At 42.5% G+C, this 26,029-nt stretch overlaps 1 protein-coding gene across 4 annotated transcripts in view; it reads left to right on the forward strand.

Annotated features, from left to right (window-relative positions):
* The window catches only part of PFAS (phosphoribosylformylglycinamidine synthase), a 517,919-nt gene that overhangs the window by 281,450 nt on the left and 210,440 nt on the right, over positions 1-26,029 (forward strand). For all 4 annotated transcript variants that reach the window (XM_044086680.1, XM_044086681.1, XM_044086677.1 and 1 more), the window contains one exon: positions 5,725-5,880. In XM_044086680.1, the coding sequence (XP_043942615.1) occupies positions 5,725-5,880 (156 nt within the window). The remainder of the gene's footprint in view (positions 1-5,724; positions 5,881-26,029) is intronic.

The following is a 26,029-nucleotide window of genomic DNA, read 5'->3' on the forward strand; positions in this document are numbered from 1 at the left end:
TGTGCTTCCTACTGTAGCCACAGATGCCACTCTGTGCTTCCTACTGTAGCCACAGATGCCACTCTGTGCTTCCTACTGTAGCCACAGATGCCACTCTGTGCTTCCTACTGTACCCACAGATGCCACTCTGTGCTTCCTGTTGTAACACTAGAAAATCCCTTGGCGCCTCCTGATGTAACACTGCAACATCACATTGTGTTTCCTGCTGCAGCCCTGGATGCCACTATTTGCTTCCTGATGTGGCCCCAGGACACCACTCTGAGCTTTCTGCCATGGGCTCAGTATGCTACTCTGAGCTTTCTGCCATGACACTGGAACACCACTCTGCTGTGTGTCTTACAGTAGCATGGGAACACTACTCCTTACTTCGTACTATAATACAGGGTTAACATCATGTGCTTCCTGCTGAAGCCCAGAGACACCACTCTGCTGTGTTTTCTGCCATAGTATGGGGCACCAGTCAGTGTTTCCTGCTTATATCCCTGGGGCAGCACTCTGTGTTTCCTACTGTGTAGACTCTGGACACCACTCTGAGGTTCCTGCTGTATAGCCCTAGAATGCCACTTTGTGGTTCTGCTGTAGCCATGAGACACCACTCTACTCTGTTTTCTGTTGTAGCTGTGAGGCACTGCTCTGCTGTGTTTCCTGCTGTGACATTGGCACACTACTCTGTGCTTCCTGCTGAAGCTGAAAAGATTCTACTCTGCTTTGTTTCCTGTAGTAGCTCCGGGCCACTACTACGTGCTTCCCATTGCAGCACCGCGCCACTGCCACGTGCTTCCCGTCGCAGCACTGGGCCACTGCCACGCGCTTCCTATTGCAGCACTGGGCCACTGCCACGCGCTTCCCATTGCAGCACTGGCCAACCACCAAGTGCTTCCTGTTGCAGCACTGGCCAACCGCCAAGCGCTTCCCTTTGCAGCACTGGCCAACCGCCAAGCGCTTCCCGTTGCAGCACTAGGCTACCGCCACACGCTTCCCGTTGCAGCACCGGGCCACTGCCATGCGCATTCCCATTGCAGCACCGGGCCAGTGCCACGCGCATTCCCGTTGCAGCACCGGGCAACCGCCACATGCTTATGGTTATATCATATGCCAGTATGAGGAAGTAGCAAAGGGAAAAGTGGGATAATGAATGTTTTGTTAATCTTCCTGACCCTGTTTTTTGTCAGCAAAATTCCATGTGGATTTTGATGGAATGGAGTCTTTGGTCCTAACAGGAAAGGTATTCTGCTGCCATATCATTATTTGTTAGGGGGCACAGATATCCCCTTGGTGATTGAAAGCTGGATGCTAGCAAGAGGAGTACTGAAGGTTTATGAATCTTTCCTTGGTGATGAATTTTCTTGTTTACTGTCAGTGACAGAAATGCCTCATCTTTGTGCATTGACTGTCGTGCATGCACTGGTTATTGAGCAACTTCCACCATCATGTGTGGTCATTGTATAGTGTAGTTTGGACACCTTTGAAACATAATGCAAACTTTGACAAGACAGACAGCTTGGCCTACTTAGTCTGGCTGTTTAATGTAAATTAAGAGTTTGCTCGGTGGGTACAATTATACAGGTTCCAAAGTTCATGTTTCTAAACTGTGAAATGTGCATAGCAATAGTGCAAAAATTGGAAGCGCCTGCAATTTTTTTTTTTACTGTAAAGTCCAATTGACACACCTTTTTTTTTTTTTTTTTATATAAACTGTACAAGTCCAGTTGACACATGTTCATTTCTGAGGGTGACCAGAAGCACTGTCTGGTTAAGTGTCTTGCTGAAAATCATCTGTTAACTGTGTACGTCCACTCAACACAAGTGTTTGTTTTCAGGGGTGACCAGAAGCACTGGGTTTCTCAGAGTTGGTTGTTAGCTGTATAAGCCCACTGGACACTAGTGTCCATTTTCAGGGGTGACTTGAAGTACTGTCTGGTTAAGTGGCTTGCTCAGAATCCCTCATTAAGCAGTTGGAGGTGGAAGAGTTGATTTAATAGAATAAAAGTAGGGAATTTAACCTTTTAATCTTGCACCCTTGACTACAAGTAACAGCTTGTTAATAGTTCAGGCCTTAGTCCCCTGTACTAACTTCCGATTGTCATATTTGGTGCGTTGCTGATGTCACTCTCACTCGTAGGGCTTTGATCCATCAAGGTTGCACAGCTCAGGTGTTTTAGATTGTACCATCCTTGGAGTTCATTCTGATTAAGGTTGCACAGCTCAGGTGCTTTAGATTGTACCTTGGAGTTCATTCTGATAGCCATCAGGACTGGATGGGAAGTGGAGAGGTGCGAGGCGACAGTACTGTTTTTATTTTGTACAGCTTTCATTTTTGTTTTTGTTGTTGACAGCTAGTTACTTTGTTACCAGTGGTTTGGTGAAGCTAGTTACTTTGTTACCAGTGGTTTTACTTTGCTACCAGTGGTTTGGTGTAGCTAGTTACTTTGCTACCAGTGGTTTGGTGTAGCTAGTTACTTTGCTACCAGTGGTTTGGTGTAGCTAGTTACTTTGCTACCAGTGGTTTGGTGTAGCTAGTTACTTTGCTACCAGTGGTTTGGTGTAGCTAGTTACTTTGCTACCAGTGGTTTGGTGTAGCTAGTTACTTTGCTACCAGTGGTTTGGTGTAGCTAGTTACTTTGCTACCAGTGGTTTGGTGTAGCTAGTTACTTTGCTACCAGTGGTTTGGTGTAGCTAGTTACTTTGCTACCAGTGGTTTGGTGTAGCTAGTTACTTTACTACCAGTGGTTTGGTGTAGCTAGTTACTTTACCAGTGGTTTGGTGTAGCTAGTTACTTTACCAGTGGTTTGGTGTAGCTAGTTACTTTGTTACCAGTGGTTTGGTGTAGCTAGTTACTTTGTTACCAGTGGTTTAGTGTAGCTAGTTACTTTGTTACCAGTGGTTTGGAGTATCATATGCACTAGAACAGCACAGGAAACCATACTGGTGCTACATTTAATTAATTAATGAATTTATTTATTTTACATTTGTTAACCGGGAAATTCCGACTGGACCAGGTCCATTTTCAGCGGAGGCCCGGGGAGAAAAGCTCCAACATCAAGTTATACAAATACAGTACATCCAGCATAATACACAAAACAGGTTACATCATGTATGCTGAGCATAGTAATATAACAAGAATTAATAAAAACACTCCAGGTAAAAGATATAGAACATAGGTAAAAAGACAATGTCAGTCATACTTTGGTAAGAAAAGAAAATATATCAAGTAAGATTCTGCAGTTAAAAGTACCCTGTCAGATGACCAAGCCTACAGGGGATCAGAGCTCCAGCATGTGATCAGAGAGGAATTTGGGGAGTTAATAGTAGTATGGGTAGGGTTATGTGATACAAGGGCATAACCATGTACTAAGAAGGTGCGATTTGAGGGAGTTTTTGAATATGGATGTGGAGGGGGCAGTGGACACAGATAGGGGAAGAGAGTTCCAATTTCTGGCAACGGTGTGGGAGTAGAGCGCTTTCCCTGCATTATTGTTAGCCTTGGTGATGGAGAGGAGAGATTTTTCACTGGATCTTAGGTACCGGTTTGCAGTATAGACAGTAAGTAGGTTGGATAATGAGGGTTTTTTTCAGGATATTTGAGAATATTGTAGGCTGTGCCCAGCTGGTGATAGTTAAGTAGCTGTGGTAGCTCAAGCCATTTTAGTTCTTTTAGTGCAGCACAGTGATGGGTTCTATAGGTTGAGTTAGTAGCAAACTTGGCTATTTTATTGTAGCATGATTCTAGTTTGTCTAGGTCACATTGTCTGATTTGGGTAAGGATTGGTGCTGCGTATAATAGAGTTGAGAGGAGGTGACTTTGTGCAAGAGTGACTCTTGCTTTTTGTGAGAGAAAGGACTTATGCCTGTATAGGGAGCCTAGTTTTTTGTGTACTAGTTTTATGGTATGTGAGATGTGAACATCAAAGTGGAGATTGTCTATGTCAATGCCCAGAAGTTTGGTGTGGTTAGAAGGGGAGATGGTGGTGCCGTCCTTAGATGTTATGGTAAAGGAGAGTTTTTTTTATCTATTAGGGGTAAATAGTAGCAGTTTTGTCTTTTTGGGATTTAGAATTAGTTGGATCCCAGATATCCATTTTTCTACTGAGATAAAGGTATCTTGAGTGAGTGTACGTAGGGTGGTGGGAGATGAGGCGGAGCAGATCAGAGTTGAATCATCTGCATATTGTATGAGTGTGGCATGTTGTGTAGAGCATTTGAGGTTATTTGTGAAAATAGAGAACAACAGCGGGCCCAGTATAGAGCCCTGTGGGACTCCTATGGTGGCTGGAAGTTGTGTAGACAGAGTTCCTTTCCACTGGACTGATTGTTGCCTGTCAGACATGTAGCTTCTGAACCAGGCTATAGTAGAGTAATTTAATTTAATGATTCTGTTTGTTAGATATTTGCATTTATGGTAGATTATTTACTAATCTTTGCTCAAAATGTTGTGCATTTAGAAATGTTTAGTTTAGAATGTTGAAATCGGAAATGTTGAATTTGTTGTTTCATGTCAAAGAATTCACTACCTGCTCCTTTCAGGTGCTTATGTTGCAAAATAAGGGTGTGACAGCTTACATGTCCAAGTGACTTCCTCTCCTGTGAATGTTGTAAGCTAGAGGATATAGCTGGAAAACTGGAAATACAGAATAGGAGCACTCCTCTAAAGCTGCATATGTTCATGGGTATATACTAGGCTAACGACCACCAGGGCCTTTATAAGCCTAGCCATACATCCCAAATATATCCCGTGTGCTGATTTGCTTTAGAGGTTATTTTAAGGGGTACGTTAGGACATTATTTACATAATACCTCTGTCCATCAGAGACCTATAGGTTTCAGACCACGGGGTGAATTTCCATGTTCATACATGTGAACCTATGAGTCAGTCTTTTCAGTTTTCAGGTCACATCCTGTGGCTTTTGACAGCAACTAGAACATAGTCTTATTACGTCTGCTTCTCTTTCTTACTTTTTTACTTTGTTTTTAAATAAATATTTATTTTGTTAAGTTTGTATTTTGTCTTTATGGTTTTCTGCATTTAACTAGGATGTACATTGTGGGCCAGTAGCATTTGACATTGATACTTTAGGTTGGCTTGTATTAATTATAAAGTATAGGATAGGGACATGCTGCAGAATTACTCTTTATATGTATATGAATAGTAAATAAAGGCGAATACCATTTGTGCATGGGTACTGTAAGTGGAAACATGAGTGCTTTCATGTCTTTAGATAGATGAATTTGTTCTTCTTCTGGATAATGAATAAAGTGGCTGTGTGTTATTAGACCCAAGGGTGATGTCCTGTACATTTACTGTATTTGCGTTTGGTCCGATGGATGGATGTTTCTAGATGTATGCTCTTTGCAAACATAGTAGTGTTGCAGATAAATTTTGGTTGGATGTAGTTACTCTGCAGACAATTGGGTTGCTGGGTGGATTCTGTCTGTAGAGATGGATGGTTACCAAATGGAGGTGTGTGTGTGTGTGTGTGTGTGTGTGTGTGTGTGTGTGTGTGTGTGTGTGTGTGTGTGTGTGTTTTCATTTATTTATGTATGTAATGTGTGTGTATGTATACATACATACACACACAAATGCATACGTGCCTATACGTATATATACTGTATATGTTTAAGTATAAAATACATAATATTTATATTTATTAGTAATGTTTGCATGTTGTAGCTAATTAGCAGTACATTTGTATTCTCACTTTTTTATATATTTTTTTCCTGTTCTAGGTGTGTTGCTACATCTCCCCATTAGTGCAGGACGGTACCGTCTTGGAGGCAGTGCTCTAGCCCAGTGCTTTTCCCAGATAGGGGACTGTAGCCCTGACCTGGACAATCCATCTATCCTTGCATCCTGTTTTGAAGTCACACAGAGGCTTCTCCAAGGTGAGTGCCCAATGCTTTACTGAGCTAACTACATCAGATGAAAAAAGAGGAGGTCCTGTATTTATCAGAATATTACGAAGCACTAGCATCAGAGTTATCATTAGGGAGATGTGTTGACTGGTGTGTTGTTGTCTTCATTTGTTCACCCTTTCAGGGACATCTGCTACATCAATGTACAGAAGAAAGTTCATACGGTAAGGATAATGGGAGGCTGAAAAAAGGCTGTGCATATGGTAAGGAGAATGGGAGGCTGAAAAAAGGCTGTGCATATGGTAAGGAGAATGGGAGGCTGAAAAAAGGCAGTGCATATGGTAAGGAGAATGGGAGGCTGAAAAAAGGCAGCGCATATGGTAAGGAGAATGGGAGGCTGAAAAAAGGCAGCGCATATGGTAAGGAGAATGGGAGGCTGAAAAAAGGCAGCGCATATGGTAAGGAGAATGGGAGGCTGAAAAAAGGCTGTGCATATGGTAAGGAGAATGGGAGGCTGAAAAAAGGCAGCGCATATGGTAAGGAGAATGGGAGGCTGAAAAAAGGCAGCGCATATGGTAAGGAGAATGGGAGGCTGAAAAAAGGCTATGCATATGTTAAGGAGAATGGGAGGCTGAAAAAAGGCAGCGCATATGGTAAGGAGAATGGGAGGCTGAAAAAAGGCAGCGCATATGGTAAGGAGAATGGGAGGCTGAAAAAAGGCTATGCATATGTTAAGGAGAATGGGAGGCTGAAAAAAGGCTGTGCATATGGTAAGGAGAATGGGAGGCTGAAAAAAGGCTGTGCATATGGTAAGGAGAATGGGAGGCTGAAAAAAGGCTGTGCATATGGTAAGGAGAATGGGAGGCTGAAAAAAGGCTGTGCATATGGTAAGGAGAATGGGAGGCTGAAAAAAGGCTGTGCATATGGTAAGGAGAATGGGAGGCTGAAAAAAGACTTGTTAGTGAAAGAATAAAGCAGGGTGCAGAAGGCTACAGATAACACTATTAACCATGCTGAGGCCTGGAGGGACATAAGTTTGTCTGCTTTTGGTCCATGATGTTATTCTAATTTCAGATTTGCCTGGTCTCATAAGTTTGTAATTTCAAACTCACCAGCTTTCAGAGCCAAAAGCTATTAGCAAATACTGACCCTGTTAAACTGGAGTAAAATGCCCAGCTGCCAACCCTTTCATCTGCCCTCGTTTTTAAAACGTGTCAAACTGTCAATTGCCGATAGCGTGATGTAACTTACTCCATACCACCAATCTACACTTTAAGAAGGAACTTGATTGTTTCATTCAAATTAATTCTAAAATGTAAATTATTGTGTTTGTGTGTACAGTGACATGTTTGCAATTCGAGTTTTAAGTATGCTAGTAACTATTCATCATGGTGTGCCTTATATGCTAATATTAATTTCTCCCGCTAATACCTGTATGTTATGGTGAAGACATTTAAATGTTGACATTGTTTAGTGTAGCTTCCTCCAAGTAAATTTTCTTAGTTTTGTAGCTATAGTACATATTGGTATAGTAGTAATATAACATGTATAAGATACAATGTTGTCTTTTCATCCATCTCATCCTGTGGCTTCCTCTGATCTAATCGGTTTTGATGCCAACTTTAGAAGAGACTTTGGCTCTGAAGCTCCATCGCCTCTCCCATGATACCTTGCAAGTCTAATTCTTGTCTGCTCTTGTTTGCCACTTTCAAGTGCCAGATGTGTTCCCTGAAGCTCCAGGCTAAGTTGATGGAGTTTTTGTCTATTTGTCCCCTTTTTTCATTGAATCCTCCTCTCCAGTCTCTTTCTCAGTTTGATAGGATAGCTCGTAGCTGTATTATGTAGCGAGTGGATTTTTGTTTGTGTATTTTGAGTGGTTCTTTACTACCATTTTCTTCTCCTTCACGTGTTGGTGTTACTATAACCTTTTTCACTGTTTTACTGTCACGTTAGCTGTTCATTGATAGTTTAATGTCAGTTTTAGCCCGCGAGTAGGAATTGTTGCGATAGTTTCCACAGTTCAGTATAGTTATTATACGTGTGAGGTTGTTTTAGCCCGTGAGTAGGAATTGTTGTGATAGTTTCCACAGTTCAGTATAGTTATTATACGTTTGAGGTTGTTTTAGCCCATGAGTAGGAATTGTTGCAATAGTTTCCACAGTTCAGTATCGTTATTATACGTGTGAGGTTGTTTTAGCCCGTGAGTAGGAATTGTTGTGATCGTTTCCACAGTTCAGTATAGTTATTATACGTGTGAGGTTGTTTTAGCCCGTGAGTAGGAATTGTTGCAATAGTTTCCACAGTTCAGTATCGTTATTATACGTGTGAGGTTGTTTTAGCCCGTGAGTAGGAATTGTTGTGATCGTTTCCACAGTTCAGTATAGTTATTATACGTGTGAGGTTGTTTTAGCCCGTGAGTAGGAATTGTTGTGATCGTTTCCACAGTTCAGTATAGTTATTATACGTGTGAGGTTGTTTTAGCCCTTGAGTAGGAATTGTTGCAATAGTTTCCACAGTTCAGTATAGTTATTATACGTGTGAGGTTGTTTTAGCCCGTGAGTAGGAATTGTTGTGATCGTTTCCACAGTTCAGTATAGTTATTATATGTGTGAGGTTGTTTTAGCCCGTGAGTAGGAACTGTTGTGATCGTTTCCACAGTTCAGTATAGTTATTATACGTGTGAGGTTGTTTTAGCCCATGAGTAGGAATTGTTGCAATAGTTTCCACAGTTCAGTATCGTTATTATACGTGTGAGGTTGTTTTAGCCCGTGAGTAGGAATTGTTGTGATCGTTTCCACAGTTCAGTATAGTTATTATACGTGTGAGGTTGTTTTAGCCCGTGAGTAGGAATTGTTGTGATCGTTTCCACAGTTCAGTATAGTTATTATACGTGTGAGGTTGTTTTAGCCCGTGAGTAGGAATTGTTGTGATCGTTTCCACAGTTCAGTATAGTTATTATACGTGTGAGGTTGTTTTAGCCCGTGAGTAGGAATTGTTGTGATCGTTTCCACAGTTCAGTATAGTTATTATACGTGTGAGGTTGTTTTAGCCCGTGAGTAGGAATTGTTGTGATAGTTTCCACAGTTCAGTATAGTTATTATACGTTTGAGGTTGTTTTAGCCCATGAGTAGGAATTGTTGTGATCGTTTCCACAGTTCAGTATCGTTATTATACGTGTGAGGTTGTTTTAGCCCGTGAGTAGGAATTGTTGTGATCGTTTCCACAGTTCAGTATCGTTATTATACGTGTGAGGTTGTTTTAGCCCGTGAGTAGGAATTGTTGTGATCGTTTCCACAGTTCAGTATAGTTATTATACGTGTGAGGTTGTTTTAGCCAGTGAGTAGGAATTGTTGTGATCGTTTCCACAGTTCAGTATAGTTATTATACGTTTGAGGTTGTTTTAGCCCATGAGTAGGAATTGTTGCGATACTTTCCACAGTTCAGTATAGTTATTATACGTGTGAGGTTGTTTTAGCCCGTGAGTAGGAATTGTTGTGATAGTTTCCACAGTTCAGTATCGTTATTATACGTGTGAGGTTGTTTTAGCCCGTGAGTAGGAATTGTTGTGATAGTTTCCACAGTTCAGTATCGTTATTATACGTGTGAGGTTGTTTTAGCCCGTGAGTAGGAATTGTTGTGATCGTTTCCACAGTTCAGTATAGTTATTATACGTGTGAGGTTGTTTTAGCCAGTGAGTAGGAATTGTTGTGATCGTTTCCACAGTTCAGTATAGTTATTATACGTTTGAGGTTGTTTTAGCCCATGAGTAGGAATTGTTGCAATAGTTTCCACAGTTCAGTATCGTTATTATACGTGTGAGGTTGTTTTAGCCCGTGAGTAGGAATTGTTGTGATCGTTTCCACAGTTCAGTATAGTTATTATACGTGTGAGGTTGTTTTAGCCCGTGAGTAGGAATTGTTGTGATCGTTTCCACAGTACAGTATAGTTATTATACGTGTGAGGTTGTTTAGCCCGTGAGTAGGAATTGTTGCGATAGTTTCCACAGTTCAGTATAGTTATTATACGTGTGAGGTTGTTTTAGCCGTGAGTAGGAATTGTTGTGATAGTTTCCACAGTTCAGTATAGTTATTATACGTGTGAGGTTGTTTTAGCCCGTGAGTAGGAATTGTTGTGATAGTTTCCACAGTTCAGTATAGTTATTATACGTGTGAGGTTGTTTTAGCCCTTGAGTAGGAATTGTTGCGATACTTTCCACAGTTCAGTATAGTTATTATACGTGTGAGGTTCGTGTAACGGATTTAGTAAGTTATTTTGATGTTTTCTTTCTCGTGTGTATTTTTTTTTTACGGTCTGTACAAGTCCTTAGTGTTTAGGAAGTGCCTCGGTTGCAAGGCATAAGCTACCTCCATAGGACTTGCATGATAAATGTGTCATTTGCTTGACTATTGCCCACCTTGAAGAAGAGAGTCAGGCCTACTCAGCCTTCAGTGCAAGGACCTTAGCAGACAGGAGGACTAAGCTGGTTTTAAGAGGCATGTTGCCTGCTTCTCCTGCACCCCCACCATCTTCTCCTTCCCTATATCCCTTCACATATCGTCTACTCAGAGGCGATCTCTGCTTAACATACAAGGCCATGTCACACCCAGAGCTGTTGCACATGCTACACTTAAAGAAATCCCAATCCCTCAGAGCCACATGCTCCAGGGATCTAAACCTTGTCATCACAATAAACAAAACATGCTGGAGGGATAGGTTCCTGACCCAGAGACTCCCCAGATTCTGGAATAGATTGCCCATACATGTCAAGCAGAGTGCCTCTTTGGCCCTCTTCAAAAGGAACCTTGACAATTGGATGGGAGAAAGGAAATTCACCCCAGGGATCATGTCAGTCGCCCTGCTAGACAGGGGTCCAGGGAAGTAAATAGTGTGGGAAGAAATAGCCAGGGAATTGTTATGGCTAGGCTTGTATAGGCCCTAGGGCTGATAGCCTAGTACCAACCTATGAACCTCTCTCCTAAGAAGAAGCCAGACAAGAAATACAAAAGTGATGGGGGATGCTGACAAAAAATCTGATGACAGACATGATGAGAGATGTACAGAAGGAGAGAGAGAGAAAACAAAGGAGAAAATTTGAAAGAAAAGCAAAGACTTTAAAGAAAGGGAATCTAAGAAACAAAGGGTACATTCCCCTCCTATATTTTTCCTGCATCTGAAGCCCCGAAGGCCTTCAGCTGCTCCTGTAACTTCGTCATGTTCAGTGTTGGTGTCTGGCTGGCATTGATCCCTGTAAGTTCGTCATGCTCAGTGTTGGTTGTCTCTCTGGCATTGATCCCTGTAAGTTCGTCATGTTCAGTGTCGGTGTCTGGCTGGCATTGATCCCTGTAACTTCATGTTCAGTGTCGGTGTCTCTCTGGCATTGATCCCTGTAACTTCTTCATGTTCAGTGTCGGTGTCTCTCTGGCATTGATCCCTGTAAGTTCGTCATGTTCAGTGTCGGTGTCTGGCTGGCATTGATCCCTGTAACTTTGTCATGTTCAGTGTCGGTGTCTCTCTGGCATTGATCCCTGTAACTTCGTCATGTTCAGTGTCAGTGTCTCTCTGGCATTGATCCCTGTAACTTCGTCATGTTCAGTGTCGGTGTCGCTCTGGCATTGATCCCTGTAAGTTCATGTTCAGTGTCGGTGTCTCTCTGGCATTGATCCCTGTAACTTCGGCATGTTCAGTGTCGGTGTCTCTCTGGCATTGATCCCTGTAACTTCGTCATGTTCAGTGTCAGTGTCTCTCTGGCATTGATCCCTGTAACTTCGTCATGTTCAGTGTCGGTGTCTCTCTGGCATTGATCCCTGTAACTTCGTCATGTTCAGTGTCGGTTGTCTCTCTGGCATTTGATCCCTGTAACTTCGTCATGTTCAATATCGGTGTCTCTCTGGCATTTGATCCCTGTAACTTCGTCATGTTCAATGTCGGTGTCTCTCTGGCATTGATCCCTGTAACTTCTTCATGTTCAGTGTCGGTGTCTCTCTGGCATTGATCCCTGTAACTTCGTCATGTTCAGTGTCGGTGTCTCTCTGGCATTGATCTCTCATCTTTGGATCAGACACCGATACCTCTCTCAGATCCAACAGGTACCCTGGCGCAAGATACCCTGAGCTCTTCGGCTTTCAGTAGCTTGTCTAAGTTAAGACCTTTCCCTTTTTCATTCTCTTACACCAGTCAAATCTTATCCGTAGCCGTCTTCCCTTTGGATCCAAGACTGCCCATTTCAGATCTAGGATATTCCGTTCTGGTGTCTGCACCTAAGAAACCCCTGTCAGCGGCTTCTAAGGTCTGTGAGGTCTTCCAGGAGCTTGAATAATGTTGATTTTGGACCAGCTTCTGACATCTTCTTAAAGACCTAAATGGAAATGGGGATCATTCCCTTCTCCTTATCTTCGGGGGTCAGACGGTTCACTTAGCTGGGCCCCACCAATGGAAATGGGGATCATTCCCTTCTCCTTATCTTCGAGGGTCAGACGGTTCACTTAGCTGGGCCTCACCAATGGAAATGGGGATCATTCCCTTCTCCTTATCTTCGAGGGTCAGACGGTTCACTTAGCTGGGCCCCACCAATGGAAATGGGGATCATTCCGTTCTCCTTATCTTCGAGGGTCAGACGGTTCACTTAGCTGGGCCCCACCAGTGGAAATGGGGATCATTCCCTTCTCCTTATCTTCGAGGGTCAAGACGGTTCACTTAGCTGGGCCCCACCAATGGAAATGGGGATCATTCCCTTCTCCTTATCTTCGGGGGTCAGATGGTTCACTTAGCTGGGCCCCACCAATGGAAATGGGGATCATTCCCTTCTCCTTATCTTCGGGGGTCAGACGGTTCACTTAGCTGGGCCCCACCAGTGGAAATGGGGATCATTCCCTTCTCCTTATCTTCGAGGGTCAAGACGGTTCACTTAGCTGGGCCCCACCAGTGGAAATGGGGATCATTCCCTTCTCCTTATCTTCGGGGGTCAGACGGTTCACTTAGCTGGGCCCCACCAATGGAAATGGGGATCATTCCCTTCTCCTTATCTTCGGGGGTCAGACGGTTCACTTAGCTGGGCCCCACCAACGGAAATGGGGATCATTCCCTTCTCTTTATCTTCGGGGGTCAGACGGTTCACTTATCTGGGCCCCACCAGTGGAAATGGGGATCATTCCCTTCTCCTTATCTTCGAGGGTCAGACTGTTCACTTAGCTGGGCCCCACCAATGGAAATGGGGATCATTCCCTTCTCCTTTTCTTCGAGGGTCAGACGGTTCACTTAGCTGGGCCCCACCAATGGAAATGGGGATCATTCCCTTCTCCTTATCTTCGGGGGTCAGACGGTTCACTTAGCTGGGCTCCACCAATGGAAATGGGGATCATTCCCTTCTCCTCATCTTCGAGGGTCAGACGGTTCACTTAGCTGGGCCCCACCAATGGAAATGGAATGGGGATCATTCCCTTCTCCTTATCTTTGGGGGTCAGACGGTTCACTTAGCTGGGCCCCACCACCCAAGGCTTCGTTTAGTCTGTTCTGACAGCATCTTTGCTTCCTTATGACCTCCTTTCAGCTGCAGTGACTTTAGACCCCTCCCTGAGTTGGTTTGCCTCACATCTGTGCCAACAGTCTGGTTGCCTTCAGCACCATCAGCCTTGATGTCCTTGACTCCATTGTCTATTCCACAGGACTGTACCATCAGCCTTGATGTCCTCGACTCCATTGTCTATTCACAGGACTGTACCATCAGCCTTGATGTCCTTGACTCCATTGTCTAGTCCACAGGACTGTACCATCGGCTTTGATGTCCTTGACTCCAGAGTCTATTCCACAGGATTCCTGGTGCTGAGAAGTCGGACTCAAACATTCGGGGTTAGGAGTTTCAGATCCTTCCTTCCCCCGGGCACATCTACTCTTGATAGCTTAGCACCAGACACAACACCGGAACCGACCCATGTGGCATTTAGGACTGGAGCTTCTTCAAGACTGGAGGATCAAAGGGAATCTCTTTCTGTATGTCTGGCTTTGGCATCTGAATTTGTTGCTAAAAGGTTGTCTCACTCTCAGACAGGCGAATAGGCATTGGTGACTGATCCATCCTGATCTCTTCATCCATCTGGCATCTCTGTTTCTTTTGAACATTTCTTGGGGACAGCTTACACTGACTGGCTTCAACCAATCCCAGACCCAGGGCTCCCCTTCGACTTTTGTGTCGTGCCACCCCCCCCCCCCCCCCCAGAAGAAAGTTCTGCATGGAGACACATAAAACGAACCTGTGTAAGTGCTACTAGTTAGGCTCTTCTGAGGAGTCTCTCACCAAGGTCTCCAACCCAAATGTAGGGGAAGAGTTTCCAAAGTCAGCCCCACAAAGATGCCTCCTTTGCCAACTTATTGGAATTGATGCAGTAGCGAGGGTAATGGACCACCAAAGCCCCTTCCTCAAAGAAGTTGGTATTTCTCGTGTCCTTTGATTTGGGCCCATTCACATCATGGATATTATTCCCCCCCCAGATGTCCTCTTTGATCTAGTGTCTCAGGGGGCTTTGAGGAAGTCTGATGCAGTAGAGCCAATCCCAAGCAAGTCTCCTAAGGATAGGGCCCATTGGAGTAACTAAGGGTAAACTGTTGTGTTTGCTGTCACCACTAAAAAGACATTTCTGAAGAGAATGCTTTGGTCCACTCCCCGAACAAGGAGTCCAAGGTGTTGGACCACTTAGCTAAGTGCACTTACACTTCAGCCATGTTTGCATTCCTTGCTCTGCACTACATGTCTCATTTAAAACTAGACTCCAGCTTAACCTTGTTAGTAAGGTGTCTTAAGTCAGTAGTATCTCTACAGTCTCTCTCTGTTTGTAAATCAATGGAATTCAGTTGTCTGCAATGGAGTCTATTTCTAATTTTTTCATGCGACTGATCTCCAGTGCAGCTGATGGTTGAGTCTGTGCAGCTGACACCGGTATAGTAGTTTGCCAGCATGCCTGGATGTCTTTATGCAATTTCATTTAGTGCTTTAAAGCATTCTTTTTTAATTGCTCCTTTGAAGGAGCCACTTTTAGTCCAAGGTTAAGGAGACTTTAACTAGGAGCAAGAAAGATGAGGAAAACTGGTCTATATTAAAAGACCGAAGAGGTGTTTCAGCGAACACCTCTTGGTCGACACGTAATGAGCGAACACACTAAAGCGCGAACCCTCAAAACAGCAGTTTCTTTCCCAGGGAAAGAAACCGCTAGCACAAACACACACACACACACACACACACACACACACACACACACACACACACACACACACACACACACACACTTTAAAACATAATGTGCAGGGCTTCACCCCCCCCCACACACACCCCCCCTAACTAAATATACCATCTCCGAGATCGCACTACAGTGAGGAAAGGGGCGAACACATGGGGATGGCCAAGCGATTTCTTTCCCAGAGAAGGAAATTGCTGTTTTGAGCAATGCAATTTTTTTCCCAGGGAAAGAAATCGCTGTTTTGAGTGTTCGCGCATTAGTGCGTTCTCTCATTACGTGTCGACCAAGAGGTGTTCGCTAAATCACCTCTTCGGTCTTTTAATGTAGACCCAGGCAAACTTTCTGCTGTGAAAGTTCATTTTTCTAACCCCTAGAGAACATTCTTCAAGAATCAATAAGGTGGTAGTAGAATCTTCTTCCATAAGTCACAACAGTTTTCCCAGGATGTTTCTGGTGATGATGCCTACTGCAGCAGATGGGGGACCTTCAGTCCTCACTACCAACATGGCAGGAATGGTGTGCAAAATCAAGACTTCAGAGATGCCACCTCTGGTAAGCCTTTTCAAAATTCCTGAATGTTTGCCTGACTGATGCACTCTGGCGGCAGGTGGGGGTGCTTAGCTCTTCATCCCAAAGCTTTGGAGGCCATCATTTCAGATGCCTGACTGTTGATAGTAATTTCTAGAGGTTACTCCATTCCCTTTATAACTGCTCCAAAGTAGACGCATAAATCCCTTCTTGATGTTACTCCCTATCAGTGAAGGGAGATAGCTGCTGTTGAAACAAGTCATCCATGAGGTCCCAACAGACAAGTGATGGCCTCAGATCTACTCAAAATTCTTTTTAGTACCAAAGGAAAGCAAGGACCTCAGGCCCAGTCTGGACCTAAGCAAGTGAAACCCTCACAACAAGTAGACCCAAGTTCTGTATGGTCTTGGTGCAGTCAGTATGACCTCTTTTCAAGAACAGCTGGATGTGCTCGATGAATCTCAAAGATGCCTATTACCATATCACGATAGGCTTTCCAGGAAATTTCTGCGCTTTGTGCAGGGAGCCAGTCATCAGTTTTGCGCCCTGCCCTTTAGTCTCGCACAGCTCTCTGGGCATCCACCAGCTGCATGACGACAGAGGTGGCAGCCTGGCTCAGGCTGCACAGCTTCTGGGTCTTCCATACCTGGACAGTTGGTTTCTCGCAGCAGCCTCAAGGGTGTCATTGATCCAAACGATGGACTTCCTGCTGTATTGGTGCCTATCTTTAGGGACTATCTTTAGGGATCACAGTCGGCTATGAAAAATCCAGCATGGAGCCTGTTCAAATTATAGCTTATTGGATGCCATCTGGACAGAACCAGTCAAATTGTCAGGCTTCCTTTTTCATGATCAAACTCTACCCATATGTAAGCAGGAGAAGTCCTGGCACTGCAGAAGCCCCCTGCTTCACTTCTGCTGCGCCTCCTGAGCTCTATGGCTGCAGCTGTGCCCCTGGTCCAATTAGTCAGATTCTTAGTGAGGGCTGTACAGTGGACATTACCTGTCCATTGGTCTTTTGACAACGCATCCTGTGGATTTTCTGATTTGCCTAGTAGACATTTGTCAGTGTCACATATCCTTGTGGATAACTTCCAAGTAACTTGTTATATAGTTTATGCCTTTATTCTTCTTCAGCCTACTGCCACTATCACCATGGATACTGCCCTCCTGGGATGGGGGTTGGGGGGATTTCTAAGGGAAGATGGTTCAACATGCTTGTTTCCCCAGAGAAGGCCCATCTTCACATCAGTGTACTGGAGATGAGTTGCCCTCCTCACATTGCAGATTTTTCAGGATTTTCTCTCCCAGGGTATAATAACCATCCAGACAGAAAACGTCTGTGGTCTGGCACATAAACAAGGGGAACCCATTCTTACCCCTTGTGTAGAGGAGCTGTGAGAGTTTGGCAGTGGGAGATGTTCTCTTATCGCTTTCTGATAGCAGTGCACTTACCAGGGAGGTCCATCATACTTGTGGACAGTCTCAGCAGGAGCAACTTGATGCTTCCTGAGTGGCCTTTCAGTTCCTGAGTGACATCTCAGATCTTCAACTACTGGGGCTAGCCTTGCTGCATCCTCTTTGCCACTCCTTTAAATACCAAATTCAGCAGCTAATTTGCCCCATCCCTCCACAGGGATCATCAGTTATTGTTAAGGTTTCCTGTGCTAACACCGTGTATTATGATGGAATAGGAAGGTTTCCTGTGCTAACACCGTGTATTATGATGGAATAGGAAGGTTTCCTGTGCTAACACCGTGTATTATGATGGAATAGGAAGGTTTCCTGTGCTAACACCGTGTATTATGATGGAATAGGAAGGTTTCCTGTGCTAACACCGTGTATTATGATGGAATAGGAAGGTTTCCTGTGCTAACACCGTGTATTATGATGGAATAGGAAGGTTTCCTGTGCTAACACCGTGTATTATGATGGAATAGGAAGGTTTCCTGTGCTAACACCTTGTATTATGATGGAATAGGAAGGTTTCCTGTGCTAACACCGTGTATTATGATGGAATAGGAAGATTTCGTGTGCTAACACCATGTATTATGATGGAATAAGAAGGTTTCCTGTGTTAACACCGTGTATTATGATGGAATAGGAAGGTTTCCTATGCTAACACTGTGTATTATGATGGAATAGGAAGGTTTCCTGTGCTAACACCGTGTATTATGATGGAATAGGAAGGTTTCCTGTGCTAACATCGTGTATTATGATGGAATAGGAAGGTTTCCTGTGCTAACATCGTGTATTATGATGGCATAGAAAGTTTTTCCTGTGCTAACAGCATGTATTATGACGGAATAGGAAGTATTCCTGTGGTAACACCATGTATTATGATGGAATAGAAAGTTTTTCCTATGCTAACACCATGTATTATGATGGAATAGAAAGTTTTTCCCATGCTAACACCATGTATTATGATGGAATAGGAAGGTTTCCTGTGGTAGCACCGTGTATTATGATGGAATAGGAAGGTTTCCAGTGGTAGCACCGTGTATTATGATGGAATAGGAAGGTTTCCTGTGCTAACACCGTGTATTATGATGGAATAGGAAGGTTTCCTGTGCTAACACCGTGTATTATGATGGAATAGGAAGGTTTCCTGTGCTAACACCGTGTATTATGATGGAATAGAAAGTTTTTCCTATGCTAACACCATGTATTATGATGGAATAGAAAGTTTTTCCTGTGCTAACAACATGTATTATGATGGAATAGAAAGTTTTTCCCATGCTAACACCATGTATTATGATGGAATAGGAAGGTTTCCTGTGGTAGCACCGTGTATTATGATGGAATAGGAAGGTTTCCAGTGGTAGCACCGTGTATTATGATGGAATAGGAAGGTTTCCTGTGCTAACACCGTGTATTATGATGGAATAGGAAGGTTTCCTGTGCTAACATCGTGTATTATGATGGAATAGGAAGGTTTCCCATGCTAACACCATGTATTATGATGGAATAGGAAGGTTTCCTGTGCTAACACCGTGTATTATGATGGAATAGGAAGGTTTCCTGTGCTAACATCGTGTATTATGATGGAATAGGAAGGTTTCCCATGCTAACACCATGTATTATGATGGAATAGGAAGGTTTCCCGTGCTAACACCGTGTATTATGATGGAATAGGAAGGTTTCCTGTGCTAACATCGTGTATTATGATGGAATAGGAAGGTTTCCCATGCTAACACCATGTATTATGATGGAATAGGAAGGTTTCCTGTGCTAACACCGTGTATTATGATGGAATAGGAAGGTTTCCTGTGCTAACATCGTGTATTATGATGGAATAGGAAGGTTTCCTGTGCTAACACCGTGTATTATGATGGAATAGGAAGGTTTCCCATGCTAACACCGTGTATTATGATGGAATAGGAAGGTTTCCTGTGCTAACACCATGTATTATGATGGAATAGAAAGGTTTCCTGTGCTAACACCGTGTATTATGATGGAATAGAAAGGTTTCCTGTGCTAACACCGTGTATTATGATGGAATAGGAAGGTTTCCTGTGCTAACACCGTGTATTATGATGGAATAGGAAGGTTTCCTGTGCTAACACCATGTATTATGATGGAATAGAAAGGTTTCCTGTGCTAACACCGTGTATTATGATGGAATAGAAAGGTTTCCTGTGCTAACACCGTGTATTATGATGGAATAGAAAGGTTTCCTGTGCTAACACCGTGTATTATGATGGAATAGAAAGGTTTCCTGTGCTAACACCGTGTATTATGATGGAATAGGAAGGTTTCCTGTGCTAACACCGTGTATTATGATGGAATAGGAAGGTTTCCTGTGCTAACACCGTGTATTATGATGGAATAGGAAGGTTTCCTGTGCTAACACCGTGTATTATGATGGAATAGGAAGGTTTCCTGTGCTAACACCGTGTATTATGATGGAATAGGAAGGTTTCCTGTGCTAACACCTTGTATTATGATGGAATAGGAAAGTTTCCTGTGCTAACATCGTGTATTATTATTAGGTTCATAGGTTAGTACTAAGCTAACTGCCCTTGCAAGCCATTTTAAGCCTAGCCAATTATCCCTTGTGAGACCCAATGGATGGAATAGGAAGGTTTCCCGTGCTAACACAGTGTATTATGATGGAATAGGAAGGTTTCCTGTGCTAACACCATGTATTATGATGGAATAGAAAGTTTTTCCCGTGCTAACACCATGTATTATGATGGAATAGAAAGTTTTTCACATGCTAACACCATGTATTATGATGGAATAGAAAGTGTTTCCCGTGCTAACAGCATGTATTATGATGGAATTGGAAGTTTTCCTGTGCTAACACCGTGTATTATGATGGAATGGGAAGGTTTCTTGTGCTAACACCGTGTATTATGGCTGGTTGTTATTGATCCATATCACTAAATAGTAAGTAATAGTTATTGTGGTATTAATTAGAGATGTATGAGGCAGAGTATCAAAGCTTTAGATACGAATTCATAAAATTCTACTAAAGTAGTTAATCAAAGTATCCTTAACAAAACAATGTTTAGTAAGGTTTTTGTGTACGATGTTAAATTCCTTTGTTGATATCATGTCCGAAGTACATCTCTCGTATCATTTAAAGATGAATGTAAAGCTGATTGGCCTGTAATGTCTTCTCCTGACTGTTCCCTTTTTATAGACTGGGGTAATTTTTGAATTTTTCCAGGAACTGGGAACAGTTCTAGTCATTAGCAGTTTATTAAAATTTTGTAAAGTACTGCACATGGTGGTGTACTCCATTTATTCAAAAGTACAGCTGGAATTGTATCTGGACCAGCAGAGCTGTTAATTTGATTTTCTTAGTAGTTTTGTGTATTGATTCATTCATTGATTGTTTCTGAATATCTACAGTTGGTACTAATTCCAAAATATGTGTTTGGGTCAGTGGATTTCCATTTGTAGAACAGATAACGAAAAAGTAATTCGTTAATTCATTGCCTGTATAATTTACATTAGCTATTAGATTCTCATTGATCATAACTGTGGTGGAAGGTTTTGTTACAGGATTTATGTATTTTGTAATACCTTTTTGTTATTCTCAGAGCTGGCTTTTTCATATTGTGTTATAATTTGAAGATCTTCAAACTTAGTTTTATTGCTGCAAAATGGAAATGTTGGTTTGGTTAGATGGACGAGTTTTTGTACTGCCTCATAAGTTCAGTCCTCTCACCTTAATGAATAATTCTTGGCTTTAGAGTCCTACTTGGAAACCATTTTAGTATTTTCAATCCCCTTAAGGAGGATATCCTGAAAGACTGAGTATCTGAAATTCCCATCTGTTATAGAACAGACTTCTGACCATTTTTGACACCAAGTTGTTTATTAAGTCATAGTTTATCTTACTGTAGTTTAATCTTTCACGTTTATTGTGTGTGTATAATAGTATTCCTGGTGTCAAATGTCATATACTTGTGGTCTGAATTGCTTAGAGGTGGACTTTAGTTAATAGCTTGTCAACATTAGTCGCAATGATGTTCAGTCTATTTTCATGTAGTGTTTTACCTTTGACTGACTTAAATTATGAAAATGTAATAATTCAAAAATTCCATCTCAAAAAGCTGTCTTGCATCATTAAACAAAGATGAATCGCTGTCTTGTGAATTCCACGACTGCAGCAGTCATTACTTCTCCTTTTTCATTAAACGGACGAATCGCTATCTTGTGAATTCCACGCTTCGACTACAGCAGTCATTACTTCTCCTCTTTCATTAAACAAAGAAGTTCATTATGTTTATTCTCAAGGCCTCTTGTATTGCTGTAGTAATCCTTTCGTAGTATTTGATCTTTCATTTCCTGTTCTTTCATCTCTCTTACTTGTTTTTGTCCTTTTCCTAAAAAATGTTTTACAATATCAGTCATTTTTGTCCTTAAAGACCCTTTACCATCGTGACTTGGATGAATTCTGTGTACTAAAATCATTCCATAATCTTGTACACACTCTTAGCACTAGGTTATGATTTGAATTGGATAGGTTGTATGGAGTTGTCTCAACCAGATATGAAATTGATAATCATTCCAAACCAATGCAAGCATAATTATTTTCCGTATAATCTTTCTTCCTGTTTCTAGTAGGTGTCCTAACCGTGGGTTGACGAGTGAACACTTCATTAGATAGATCAGATGTTTTGCCATTAGCTAGTACAAGTGATTATGATTAATATCCTTACTCCAGGAGGTGACAAATTCAATGATATTAGGTACAGAACTGATATTATGACATATAGAGTATCTTTCATTATCTACCGTTTTTTTCTTCCAGTATTGTAACTATTTGTTCAGGTTTGGCACAGTTATGACATAAGTATTTTACTGAAAAATTTTTTTTTTAATGCTAACATATACACAGATTCTTGCCACTTATAAAGTATCCAGAATCTGTCTGCCTGAACACTAACATTCTACACAACAATGTTCCCAGTTGGTCATTATGATCCAGTGACCAAAAACTCCTCATCTGTCCACAAGCCTATCAAATCCTCTGGGCATTGTCTGCACTTGCACAAGGTTGCTGAGGCCTGGAACTCCTTACCTGTATCTTGGTGAAGGCATGCATCTTGTTGCAGTACCAGTCCTCCTTAAAATTTTAGTGGATTTTTTTGTCCCATTTTGAACCCCCCCCCCAAATCTGCTGATTCCTCTGCTGCTTAGGGTCTGTGTCCCTGTCTGTGTTGGAACTCTTGGTTCCTTGTTGATTTTAAGGCTTTTCCTGTAGAATATCTGGCAGTCTGAAAATGGGCAGTCCTGGCCTTACCCTTCTCAGCATCAAGTACAGTGGACACGTTCTAGATTTATGTTGAATTCTGAGCTGGATTAATTTGGTCAGCTGTGTCCATGTGGGCCATGGTATGGGTGCAAAGGAATTGATTTCTTTTGGATTCCCTCCTGAAGATTCTCTCTCTGGTCAAGCTAAAACCTCCAGCACCCTCTCTGTCCAACCAGTGCTTCGTGTCCCTGCCCAAGTAGCTGACACACACACACACACACACTTTAAGATACGAGTTATATACAAACACACTGACACTCCTGGGGAAGGCTGGCACAGGTTCTCCAGCCATGCCCCTTCCTGACAGTCTATAAGGTAGTACCAGCTGCCACCAGCCGCTAATATCAACTGCTAATAAGGCCCTTATCAAAGGGTGTCCAATTTTACTGTGCAATATTATTATCCAATTGTGTTTTTTTTTTTTTTTTTTTTGCGGGACGACAATTACTTTAATTAGAAAACATTTTAAATGGAGGGGTGACTTGTCTGCTGCTCAAAAATGGTACTTGGAACTCCTGGTAATTGAGAAGTACAAACACTCTGCTTGTAGTCCAGACATTTGAAAACATGTTTTAATATCTTTCCCTGTAGAAAAATTTGCAATCTGCAGTACCAAAGAAGCTTGATAAGTTTTATAGAGTTGACGGGCAGCACAGGTGCTTGTATAACCCATTGGCTGACCCTGCTGTGGTCTCTCCATGGTGCTTGCTTCTACGGGATACAAACTGACTCTTTTATTAAACACTCCCTAAGTTTATAGGGAGGGCAGGACCCTAAACAGATCTGGTTAAATAAAAAAAAGTTTATAATTCAGCTACCTGGGGCATTACTATGGTCGCTTGCAAACTTTGTGTCATATAGTACTGGGAGGACATACTGAAACAAGAGGAGGAGGAGGAGGAGATGGTTTTAGATGTTTCAGAAGACAAGGTAAGAGAATGAGACTCTCTGAAGTGGCCATGGGGCTATGGATGCCTGCGTAATGGCATCAGCCAGACTTGTAAGGAGGTCAGGCTGATTTATTATCGATCCTCTTCCTGAAGATGTGAAACAGTAGAACTGTTTTTGTTCCGCTCCGTCAGGAGGCCTTTAAATGTTGGAGGAGAAGAGCAAAATCCTGCTGCTAGTGAAGCAGCTTCCACCTTACAGTCCACAGTAATCCGCACAACAGTCGCTTTTCAATAGAAGGCCAACAAGGGCAGAATAGTGTAAAACAGAGGCTTTTCAAAAAAAAAAAAAAAAATCAACAACTCTGGAGTGTAAAAACGTCCAGTGGGGACAAGGCCATAAGAAAAGAAGATTCCCTTTATCTAACTGAGCTGTTCACTGGCTTTAACTATTCCCTGTCCTTTCAGCTCCTGCAACCCCTTCAAACTTCCTGGATGGGGGTTCTCCTGTTACCTGGAGAATTGGACCCTCCTAACCTTGGAACAGTATATCCCAGATATTGTAAATACAGAACAGTATATCCCAGACATTGTAAATACAGTCTCCACAGTAGAATTCAGTCAGGTCTTTCCTTTCACTGGTGCTCTACCTGTCCCAATCAGGTAAAGCTAGCTTAGCTTATTTTACTTGCATTTTATAATGTATAGCCATAGTGAAGGTACTCTTGAGAGCAATGAACACTCAGTTTTGCCATAGGTAGAATATAGTAATATGAAGTCTTTCAGCTTTTCCCGGTTAGAGGTCGCCACAGCGGAACTCCCGTCCGCTAATGACTGGCAGTGGATTTTTACGGTGCCAAGTTGCCAGCCTGATGCCCAACCTTCAAAGAAGGCACGCCCATTCACGCACGCACCTACCTGCATGTCTTTAACGTCACTCTACCACGGGGAGGACATGCAGACTCCACACAGAAGGTGCTGCAGCCGAGAATCGAACGGGAGAACCTCTTGCTGTGAGACTACGCTAACCGCTGCACTGTAGAATATAGTAGTAATTACAAAAATTCAGTGTGGTCTCCCACTAACTATATGCCACTATAGTGGCAACATGTAAACAAATTTTAATTAGCAGTAAATACAATTTTCAGATTTGCTTTAGTCGCAGATCAACTAACCAATCACTGTCAGCCTCTAATTATATGGCATGAATACCCAGGCAGAGGGTTGTACTCACTGTATTGCAGTCTGTTCCGCAGTCTGGCCCTGAGTTTGTGCCCTTGAGTTCCTGACATTGTTAACCATCTGAGGTGCAGGTGAGTAGCATGTCCATTGGGTGGTAGATGGAGGACTCCCCTCCGGTATGGAGGCTTGTGAATAAGATCTTTACTGATAAGAGCTGTAGACCACAGCAGAATCAGTGGGAGAAGCTTTAGGGAGGTAGGGCGTGGTGTCCCCACCTTTAAAAGTTGCCACAATGTCTGCTGTTATCTTACTGTGGAATGGTGAGTCAAAGCCACATTCCAAGCCTTAACTCCTTGCCTTGTGGATAGACTGTTGAATCAAAAGGTGTGGTTGAGTGCCAGACATTTTCCATTGTTATTTTTATGTATTATGTTTCTTCTTAACAATTTCCTTTCATTCCAACATGACATAAATTGCACAATTCCTGCCTTCTGTTTAACCTTACTCCTCCTCCTGAACACTTTTCTTCATGTATCGTTCACACAGATTCCATTTATTTATGTGTAACTTACTCCTTCCTGTTTCTTAAGACTCTACCTCCAGTTCTTTTGTCTCCTTTACATATTCAATACTTCCGTTGGTTTAGAGTTTATTTTTCATTTTTTACTAATTGCTTTTTTGGCAGCCAGTAGCATTAAACATAGCACAACTAATGGACTTTTGTTGGAATAACAGTTTGGTGGTTAAGTATTCCAGTGTTCACTTTGATCTCTTTAGAGAACTTGGCTTACAAAATGTAAGTAAGTAAATGGCAGTTGAATGAATCAAGCCCAAGACTACAGGGTGATGTTTAACATTTATTTTGTAGCATTACTAGTCCCTTATTACAGTCCAGATGCCCCAAACTCAACTTCTCCCCTCACTGCCTACACCTGCTAGTCATTCAGTCCATAACATTTTTGGGTACTTCTGGTACTTACTGTCCACCCTCCCTGTCTTCTTAAAAGTTCATAGGTAGGTACTAGGCTATCTGCCCGAGGGCATTTATAAACCTAGCCAGTGTATGTTGGCTTTCGTCGCCCCATTGATTAGTTAACCCGTCCTCTGTCAAGCAGAGTCAATGAAGTGATCCCAGGGGTGTATTTTCTGTTACCCATCCACTCGTCAAGGTTTCTCTTGGAGTGTTAGTGAGGGGCTCTGCCTGATGTAATTTGGAATTTTGTTCCAAAGCATGGGGAGTCTCTGTGACAGGAATCTATCCCTCCAGCATGTTCTATTTATTGTTCTGGCTAGGTTTAGCTCACTAGAGCGTGTGGCTCGCAGTGACTTGGATTTCTTTAGGTGGAGCATGTCCATCAATTCTGAGTTGGACATGGCTTTGTAAGTCAGGCAGAGATCACCTCTGATTAATCAATATGCCACTGAGTACAGCCAGAGTTTTTTTTCAGTCGGGCTGCATAGGACATATGTTTGAGAGCAGTAATCCTCTTGGTGAGGTACTTTTGTGGTCTTTCCAGCTGTTGGAAGTGTTTTGTGAGGTACATCCCAAATGGGACATTGTACTCTATGATGGGTCTAATGAG

This window comes from Protopterus annectens, chromosome 10.part0 (genome assembly GCF_019279795.1).
Source record: "Protopterus annectens isolate FY-2018-M chromosome 10.part0, PAN1.0, whole genome shotgun sequence".
NCBI classification, from domain to species: domain Eukaryota; kingdom Metazoa; phylum Chordata; order Ceratodontiformes; family Protopteridae; genus Protopterus; species Protopterus annectens.